The sequence below is a fragment of the Aegilops tauschii genome, chromosome 2 (genome assembly GCF_002575655.3).
Source record: "Aegilops tauschii subsp. strangulata cultivar AL8/78 chromosome 2, Aet v6.0, whole genome shotgun sequence".
In the NCBI taxonomy this organism is placed as follows: Eukaryota; Viridiplantae; Streptophyta; class Magnoliopsida; order Poales; family Poaceae; genus Aegilops; species Aegilops tauschii.
The window spans coordinates 391,668,990-391,679,173 of record NC_053036.3 but is presented as its reverse complement, the minus strand read 5'-3'; the positions used below and the strand labels follow the sequence as shown (position 1 = coordinate 391,679,173).

General features: G+C 51.6%; 1 protein-coding gene and 1 long non-coding RNA gene across 2 annotated transcripts; both read right to left on the bottom strand.

The window, feature by feature from the left end:
- Positions 1–3,997: 3,997 nt before the first annotated feature.
- On the bottom strand, positions 3,998–4,681 carry LOC109759471 (uncharacterized). Its single transcript, XM_020318294.1, has one exon. It carries the CDS (start codon positions 4,679–4,681, stop codon positions 3,998–4,000), a length of 684 nt encoding a protein of 227 aa, XP_020173883.1.
- Positions 4,682–6,360: 1,679 nt separating this feature from the next.
- LOC141041697 (uncharacterized) lies at positions 6,361–9,882 on the bottom strand. The gene is made up of 3 exons (XR_012202826.1): positions 9,547–9,882; positions 8,000–8,074; positions 6,361–6,681 (listed from the first exon to the last, which is right to left on the bottom strand). It is a non-coding gene; the product is annotated as an uncharacterized lncRNA (long non-coding RNA).
- Between the last annotated feature and the right edge of the window lie 302 nt (positions 9,883–10,184).

Here is a 10,184-nt window from a genome sequence, read left to right as displayed (position 1 = left end):
TGCAAACTACATGACCGGAGTGGAGGCAACTAAGGTTAAAGTATATAATTCATGCTACCATGACAATGCTCTAGAAGTCTTCCTGAAGGCGGTGAAGGATGGGCGAGCGATCGTCACAAGGGGTTGGACAAAAGTGGTTCGTGCCTATGGCATGCATGAAGGCACATTATGGGCATTCCGCTTCTTCAACACCGTTGGCAGTCAAAATGATTTACACTTGTCTCTTCACCTTTACCGCCTTTAAATACTGCGGTTCATCATAGTTAATTGCTGCCTAATCCTATAATTATTGAACATATTGTACTGTCAATTTTATTTATGGATTCGTTGTTGAACCATTGTGCTGAGAATTTGAATTGCACGTTTCGTATTTCAAAATTTCCAATTAGAATAACAAATTACATGCAAAAATAAAAATAGAACAGACGGTCATGGACCTTTGCAAACGGTTCTAGCAGTAAAAGCGCTTGCGATGGATAGTCCAATGCCACACAGTTTTCTAAATCAAATCGTGTGTGATGTAGTTAATGAAAGCAAACAGTTAACCAAGGCAGAGCGTGTGTGATGTAGTTAATGAAAGCAAACAGTTAACCAAGGCAGAGCGTGTGTGATAGTTACACATTTCACACACGAGCGTATACATAAAACCGTGTGGGATGTATATCCGAACGTAAACGTTTTCCCTGGATTGACTGTGTGGGATGTACATAAGAACGGAAATGTATTCCTTGGATTGACTGTGTGTGATATACATACGAACGGAAATGATTTTCTGGGATTCACCGTGTGGGATGTACATACCTACGGAAATGATTTCTGGGATTTACCGTGTGGGATGTACATACCTACGGAAATGATTTTTGGGATTCACCGTGTGGGATGTACATACCTATGGATATGATTGGGTTTCGATGCCTCGCCCGATCGCACACGGCCCCATCCTGGGTCCCAGGAGGGCCTATCCCCAACGATTTCTAGGTCGTGTTGGAAGAACACCCTCTCGCACACACTCACTTGGCGACGGTTCCAAATGTCGTCGCGGAAAGGGGTAAAAAAACCGTTTGTTTAGGACCGACGTGCACCAATGCATGGTCGTTGAGTGAACCCTTGAGCGATGAGCCTTGCTTTGTACCGTACTACCTTATTATTTTCATCTCTCTTTCGAACAAAAACCCACCTATGGCCAACAGGGCGAATGTGGGGAGGAGTTCAACAAACTGGTCCGAACACCTTCCTTTTGTTGAGAGTTAATAATTCGGCAGTAATTGCCTGCTGCCAATCTTTCCAACCCGACCTTTTCTTGCAATCAGCGAGCGTATTAGGCTCAGGGTCAAGATCTATGATTGAGGCAATTTTCGTAGAAAAGTTAATGTCGACAATCACCGTTGCTCGGTTCAGGGACTCCCCCGTATAAATATAATTTATGGCCATTTCGTCATGGAGCGCATCCGGCGAAACACTTGCTCTACCAAATTTCCCATTATGGGAGCAAGGTCCTTTAGATTTCCCGCGCCGATGTGTGCGCACACATCTCCGCTGGGTGTTTCCCCTATGGGAAAGTTTAAGTCCAGAATTTCGTGCACTGAATTTTCCCTACTTGTGCCAAGTCTCGACTGGATCCCCGTTTCACTTTGGGGTACTTTGGTGACAGGCTGTAATAAATCTCTCTTATCCTTTGTCGTCGGGCGTCCCCGAGTACTTGGGATTTGAGAAGCCGGATCTCTCGTCCTTTTAGGCCTTTGGACGAGAACGGGTATACCATCATTTTTCTTCGGTATTTCAACCCTTTCCGGTGCATTGCGCGCGTGCACATGCGATTTTGTCACAGACTTTAAGCCACTAAAGTGGCAGGCGGTTGATTTGCTAATGACTGCAAGTCTATTATATTTTGGACTTCTCTCTCAGTCTCAGCAGTGCGTGGGTCATGAGCGTGGATTCCTGTGGCTTGCCACGTGATTTCTCGACTTTTAGCATCCAGGGGTTGATTCTCTCCCCCTAAAGTCGGGAAAAAGTCCTCGTCAAAAATGCAATCAGCAAAACGAGTCGTGTGACAGTCACCTGTCATGGGGTCCAGATACCTGATTATGGACACAGTCTCATAACCAACGTATATCCCCGACTTACGGAGTAGGCCCATTGTCGATCGCTGAGGTGGTGGTATTGGTACATATACCTGGCAACCGAACCTACGAAGGTGGGAAATTTTCGGTGCCGACCCTTGCGCAAGCTGAACAGGAGAGTGGATGTTGTAGGCCGATGGTCTAAAGTTGATGAGATTGGCCGCGTGTAACACCGCGTGGCCCGAACATGTAGTTGGTAAATTACAACCCTGAAGGAGCGGTCGGGCAATGAATTTAATTCTTTTAATCAATGCCTCGACAAGTCCATTTTGTGTATGAACATGCAGTACCGAGTGCTCAACTTTGATTCCCATTGCCATGCAATAATCATCGAACGCCTTTGAAGTAAATTCTCCGGTGTTGTCCATTCGAATAGACTTTATATGATAATCAGGGAAATTATTCCTCATTTGTATGATCTGAGATATGAACTTTGCAAAGGCATGGTTCCGTGTTGACAGTAGGCAAACATTGGACCATTTAGAGGAAGCATCAATGCGCAACCATGAAGTACCGAACATCCTGTGAGGGGCTGAATTGGACCGCATATGTCCCCTTGGATACGTCCAAGAACGCGGGGATTTCATCCATCACCTTGAGGGGCGATGGCCTAATGACTAACTTCCCCGTGGCGCATGCGGAGCATACGAAATCATCGGGATTCGGGAAGTTCTTCACGTTAACATTATGACCATGCGAGTTGTTTATTATATTTCTCATCATCCTAAGTCCGGGGTGGCCTAACCTATCGTGCCAGAGGCAGAAAAGTTCAGAGCTTCAAAAACGGTCTTGAGGGTAGTGTACACGGGCGGTGCTACTATTTTAGTGTAGTATATCCTTGTGTCGAATGAAGGAATCCTTTCGATAACATGTTTACCATTTGCATCCCGCTTTGTGATGAGTAGGCGCTCCTTGTCGTTCTCATCATCGGTCTCAATATGAAAACCATTGGCGCGGATGTCTCTAAAGCTCAAAAGAGTACGAGTCGACTCCGGGTACAACAACGCATCATTAATGATCAAAGTTGTTCCCATAGGAAGTATAATAGTGGCTCGTCCGGAGCCAACTATGTGCGAACCGCAGCCAGCGATTGTCATAATACTTCCCGGAGATTTTTTAATAGACTCAAAGTACTTAGTTTCTCGTAAAATGGTATGTGTAGTTGCGATATCGGCAAGGCACATTTCCTCCATTTGGGCGCCACAAGCGTTCTAAAATATGACATATAATTAATGTAATGAGGAAGATGCTACATTAATAATAAATGCACACATTCCAGAACATAACATACTATCATGTATAAATAATGGAATAAATGAATGAAATAAATGTCATCCAATTGCCAAAGTAAAGAATAAGTTTATGCGCTCATAGAGCTTACAACCAAATCGAATTTATTGTATCAAATCACGGAATCATGACAACCAACGAGGTATGCTAAGTAGACTCGGTATAGAAGCCATTGACTTCAGCCGCAATCTCCATACTAGTGAGCTGATCCTCCTTAGAAATCATCTTGGAGGCAGCATCAACATCTAGTTGCGGCACCGCTGAGGCGACCATGTGGTCAACCTCCATGGCAACGTGGGCGTCATTAGAGACCGCCAAAGCCGCCGCGATGGGCACCACGGGGGTCGCCTCTATGGGCGCAACAGGGGGTGTAGAGATCATCACGGGTGCCGCCACGGGCGCCGGTGGTGCTCCCTCCTGAACCAAGGCGAGGTGCCTCTCACGCGCCTTCCGGGCCTTATATGCATCAACGACCTCCTGTGGTGCGCGGCACTAGCGGGAGAAATGCTCCACCGAGCCACACCGAAAGCAGTCCTGAAGCCTCTGCCCCCCTTGCCCGGCTTTTGCTGCTTAGCCGGGGCGGAGGGCTAAGGGCCCTTCTTCTTGCCCTTGCGGCCCCTCTTCTTCTGTTGAGGCTTGCGGACTTTGAGAGTGTTCACCTCCTGACGAGAACTCCCCCCAAGTGGTTGCGCGACAAAGTTCTTTTTCAAAACCTCGTCCTGCGCCTCCGCCACCTGGAGGACGTCAATCAACTCTGAATACCTCGTGTAGTTTCCCTGGCGGTAGTTCCGTGAGGACTGGACCGCGTCGGGGTGGAAAGTGGATAGGGTTTTCTCAAACTTCTGGGTGTCGGTAATCTCAGTACCACACAACCGAAGAGTCGTACAAATCCGGTGCAGAGCCGAATTGTACTCCCCAGCCGTCTTGAAGTCCGCAAACCTCAGACGGATCCACTCTGCCTCTGCACGTGGCTTTACAGTGTACTTCAGCCGCTCAAACCGCTGCTTGAGAGCAGTCCAAAGGCCAGAAGCACTCCGCTCAGCCATATACTCATCTTTCAGAGTAGGTGACAGGTGATGACGGAGAAAATGCAGAGCCTGGGCATTCTCAGTTTCGAACTTGGGATCAGTGGGGGCCAGCTGGGTCCCCTTACCGATCGCCCTCAGGAGGCTTTTGCCTTGGAGAAAGATCTCGCAGTCCGAGGACCATGACAGGTAGTTCAGCCCTGTCTGGGCCAACTCAGCAAACTCCTTGTTGACAATTCCGGCCATCCGCGATTTATGCAAAAATCATGAGATTACAGCATGTAATCTTTTGCACAAATGCGATGCTGATAAGCTTATTCAATAAAATTGACGTTCCATTATTTAAAACATGTTATTATATGATTTACTTAGTGATTAATAGTGCTAAACAGTTAATCGACAGTAAACATACAATAAAATCATGTTACAAAAGATAGCATGTTAAGCCCATCTAGTACGTGAAAACTAGCCCAAAAATTGAATTCCTGAGACATTTTAAGCCCAAATACGCGTTTTCAGCGAAAAGAGATAGTTCCAGGGACTTATACGCAAAATATTACAGCAGGAATATAGTCGCATAAATCTACGGTACTGTGGGGGCTAAACCGCAAAAATTCCGCGCGCCTGCTCTCCAGCTCGGTCCGGCTCGACAGCGGGCCGAAAATGGGCCGCCGACCCGTTAAGCCAGTCCCCCACCCTTTTATTGGAGAAGGGAAACGGCCTGGTCCACAGCAGCCCGCTGGGCCGGCCTGCTCAGGGCTTCGCTAGGGTTTCCCTAGCGCCCAAGCGGCAGCGGCGGCACGCACGCACGCACGGCGCGACCAGAGCTGGCCAGCGCGCGTACTCGCGGCGGCGGCGGCCACGCACGCCCGCAGGGCACGGCCGGGCTGGCCAGCACGCGCGCTCGCGACGGCGGCGGCCACCGCTCGCGGCGGCTACGGCTACGGCCCGCGGCGGTGGTTCCGGCTGCGGCCACGGCTCGCGTCGGCGGCGGCGGCCACTGCACGCGGCGCGGCTTCAGCAGGACGCGCGGGCGGCGGCCATCGGGACACGGCGACGAGCGCGCGCCAGTAGGGCGCGACCATGGCGACGGGCGGCGTGGCCAGCAGGCCTGTGCGGGGACGGCGGCCCTCGGAGCAGCGAGGTGCCAGCATGGCACGGCGGCTGCGCGTGCAGTGGGCACGCGAGCGCGGTGATGGCAGCTAAGTGACGGCGCGCGGCGACGGCAGCCAGCAGGGCACGAGAGCGCGGCGTCAGCAGGACGCGACGGCGGCAGCCAGCGGCGCGCCGCCGGCGACCAGCGGGGTCGCTGCCAGAGCACGGGCATGCGTACGTCTCGGGATTCCTAGTCTTCGCCGTGTTCATCGGGAACATCGACGGCGCATGGCACAACAGGTGCGTTGCGGTGGTACCGTAACCATCTGGATCACGATCTGTACCGACTCTCGTATAGTGTAGTCAACAAGTCTCTCGTGATCCAAGAACATCGACATTGGTCGGCGACGTATTCGTCAGCCAGTTCTTGGGAGAGAAACCCACACCATAGGTAGATTTATCCGAAAAATAAACTAATCGCAAAAATGGAATCGCAGTAACGAGAGGAATCCATTTTTGCAAAAGTGGAGATCGGATCTTTTACCTCCGCAGGATCGACGAAAGCATGCGTGATGTAGGCTTGACGGAGAGTTGATGGAGCGAAGCGTGCTGATAACGTGTTCCGCAACTTCGCCGGCGAGTCCGGCCCGAGGTTGCGGAGCGAGAGCGAGCGTCGTAGACGAAGTAGTCGAACACGCAAAAGTAGATGAACACAGGGAAGTTGAAGAAGTCTATCTTTATTAATCAATGATAATGTGACGCCCCGATTCAATCGTACACTAATCATACACGTAAACGTGTACGATCAAGATCAGGGACTCACGGGAAGATATCACAACACAACTCTAAAATAAAATAAGTCATACAATCATCATAATACAAGCCAGGGGCATCGAGGGCTCGAATACAAGTGCTCAATCATAGACGAGTCAGCGGAAGCAACAATATCTGAGTATATACATAAGTTAAACAAGTTGCCATATGATGGCTAGCACAAACTGGGATACAGATCGAAAGAGGCACAGGCCTCCTGCCTGGGATCTTCCTAAACTACTCCTGGTCGTCGGCGGCGGCCTCCACGTAGTAGTAGGCACCTCCGGTGTAGTAGGAGTCGTCGTCGACGATGGCGTCTGGCTCCTGGGCTCCAGCATCTAGTTGCGACAACCAGGTAGAATGGAAAAGGGGGAAAGAGGGAGAAAAGCAACCGTGAGTACTCGTCCAAAGTACTCGCAAGCAAGGATCTACACTACATATGCATGGGTATCTGTGTGAAAGGGCAATATCGGTGGACTGAACTGCAGAATGCCCGAATAAGAGGGGGATAGCTAGTCCTGTCGAAGACTACGCTTCTGGCAGCCTCCATCTTGCAGCATGTTGAAGAGAGTAGATGGTAAGTTCACCAAGTATCATCGCATAGCATAATCCTACCCGGCGATCCCCTCCTCGCCGCCCTATTAAAGAGCGATCACCGGGTTATATCTGGCACTTGGAAGGGTGTGTTTTATTAAGTATCCAGTTTTAGTTGTCATAAGGTTAAGGTACAACTCCAAGTCGTCCTTTTACCGAGGGACACGACTATTCGAATAGATAAACTTCCCTGCAGGGGTGCACCACATAACCCAACACGCTTGATCCCATTTGGCCGGACACACTTTCCTGGGTCATGCCCGGCCTCGGAAGATCAACACGTCGCAGCCCTACCTAGGCACAACAGAGAGGTCAGCACGCCGGTCTAAATCCTATGGCGCAGGGGTCTGGGCCCATCGCCTGTTGCACACCTGCACGTTGCGAGGGCGGCCGGAAGCAGACCTAGCAACCTCCATTACAAAGGAAGTCACGTTACGCGGTCCAATCTGGCGCGCGCCGCTCAGTCGCTGACGTCACGAAGGCTTCGGCTGATGCCACGACGTCGAGTGCCCATAACTGTTCCCGCATAGTTGGTTAGTGCGTATAGACCAAATGGCCAAACTTAGATCAAATACCAAGATCTCGTTAAGCGTGTTAATTGATGTAACCGTGGACACCGACCAGGGCCAGGCCCACCTCTCACCTAGGCGGTCTCAACCTGCCCTGTCGCTCCGCCACAAAGATCCACCCAGAGGGCCGTCCGGACAAAGGTCCTTTCAGCCCCCAATCCGTGAATCACTCGCGGGTACTCTTCGAGCCGACCCGACTTTAGTCACCACATGTATCATGTATAAAGTATATAGTATATACCCGTGATCACCTCCCGAAGTGATCACGGCCAAGTAGTATAGCACAGCAGACGGACAAGAAGGTAGGGCCACAGATGGAATACTAGCATCCTATACTAAGCATGTAGGATTGCAGATAAAGGTAACAACAGTAGTGGCAAAGACAGGCTATGCAGCAGAATAGGATTAACGGAAAGCAGTAACATGCTACACTACTCTAATGCAAGAGTATAGAGAAGAATAGGCGATATCTGGTGATCAAGGGGGGGCTTGCCTGGTTGCTCAGACAAGAAGGAGGGGTCGTCGGTGATGTAGTCGCTCACAGCGGCATCGGCAGCCGCCACGGGGTCTACCGAAGAGAAGAGGGGGGAGAAACAGTAAATACATAGCATGCAAGTGCATAACAGGACAACAGGCATAGCTAGACGTATTCTAACGCGGTCCTAGACGTTATAGGTGAAGGGGGAATTCAACCGGGAAGGTGTTCCCGGTTCCGGACCTGTGTCAGACAGATGACCGGAGGGGGAATGTTCCATGTTCAAATAGTTAGAGGCATCTGACAGGTAAACGGACCGCGTATTCGGATTCGTATCGTCGTTCTGAGCAACTTTCATGTATAAAACTTTTTCATCCGACTTACAGTTTATTTTCTATTAATTTTTAAAGTTTTAAACAATTTATAGAATTTCTGCAATTATTTTAAATTCGAAAATAAATAGACAAAAGTTATGTGTACACATTGTGAGCTAGCCACAGTGGCTTACAGGTGGGGTCAGTGGCCCCGTTGACCGCCCGGTCAATGTCCAGTCAGCAGTCAAATAGTTTGACTGTTGACTTGGTCCAACTGGCAGGAGGGACCCGCATGTCATGGACTGCTAGCTTAAATCAATTTAGTTATTTACTTAACTAATTGGGGGGGTCCACATGTCATTGGCACACAGGCAAAAGTATTTTAACTGACTTAATTAGGAGTGGAGGGGTTAGCACTGACGGTGGTTAGCCCCAAAGCAAAACAAGGGCCGCCTCACACACACCTACGCACACACACATGCTCGCGCACACACTGTGCCATGGCCAGCCGCAAGGCTGAGCAGCAGCGTAGTGGCAAGGCAGAGCATGCGAGCAGCGGTGGCGCTAGAGGCAGTAGCAATAGCATGCGAGCAGCAGCAGGGCCATGGAGCAGCAGCAGGTAAGGTAAAGCAATACGCGGAGCAGTGGCAGTAGCAGCGGGGAGCGGCCGCGATGCGGCGCTAGTAGCAGAAGCCGTGCCGGCAGCAGTCGCATGAGGAGCAGCCAGCAGCGACCACAGTAGCAAGAAGCAACAGTAGGAAGCCGACATCAGCAGCAGAGTTCAGCAATAGCAGCAGTTACAGGCACGCACGGCCAAGAGCGGCTGCGGGCGCAATGCACGACGACGGGAGCGGCGGGGTGCGACCAGGGGACGGCCGGCGCGCGGCCGGTCGTGGCCGGAGGCGGGCGCAGGTGCAGTGGCGGGCGGCGCGTGAGCGGGAGACCGGGGACGCGGGGCATGCGGGGTGGCTCACCGGGGCAGCCGAGAGCAGTGGTGGACGCGGCGAGGTCCAGTGGTGGTGGTGACGAGTGATTGAACGCGGCAGCACTACAGCTCGGGACCGAGCAAGACGATGGGCTAGGCGACACCTACACGGCTCCTAGAGCACGCACGAATTACCAGAGGAAACTAGGAAGCCAGGCAAGCTGGGGTTCTCAAAATCCATGGCGGACGAGAGTGCTCGGACTCATGGAAACGGCGGCTACGAACCGAGTTTAAGCTTGGGGAGAGAGGGGGAGGCGCCATCTCACAGTGGTGGTCGAGGCAGTCTTGGGGAAGCCGGGGGAGGTCGTGGTCGGGCGAATCGACGCGGAGGCAGTGGCGACTGTGGCAGAGAAGACGGCGAACAAGGCGATGATGCGATGCGTCCCTGCTCGATTCGGAGTACCCAGGCGAAGGAGACGTCGACGGTGAGGCTCTTGGACGCGGCGCGGGACGGCTCCGGAGCACGAGATCGACGACGTGTGCGGCGGCGCGGGGTCAGGCGTGTGCGGGAGCAAGAGCTACGGCGCGAGGGAGAGGGAGGAGCGGCTAGGGTTCGGCTGAGGGGGTCGAGAGGTACTTGTAGGTCGCCAGGGAGATGGTGGATGCCCGGCACGTGGCCGATCCGCGGCGTGGACGGGCGCACGACGACCAGCGCGCCCTCTGTGAACAGAGGTTGAAGGCAACTGGTAGAAGTTGGGCTGGGGTGGATTTGGTCTGTTACTGTGCACTTGTGGCCCAAGTGCACAGTGGGGCCTTTTCCTTTTCCCTTTTCCTTTTGTTTATCTCTTTTTGTTTTCTTGTCTCTGTTTTGCATTTTCTTTTTGTACCAAAAGAGTTTTATTTTGAACAAAACTTGGCACATAAATCTAACACAATACCTTGAGATGGAACAAAAAGTTTGGGG

Coding starts and splice junctions, on each gene's coding strand:
- LOC109759471 (XM_020318294.1), bottom strand. CDS start 4,681: ATGGCCGGAATTGTCAACAAGGAGTTTGCTGAGTTGGCCCAGACAGGG.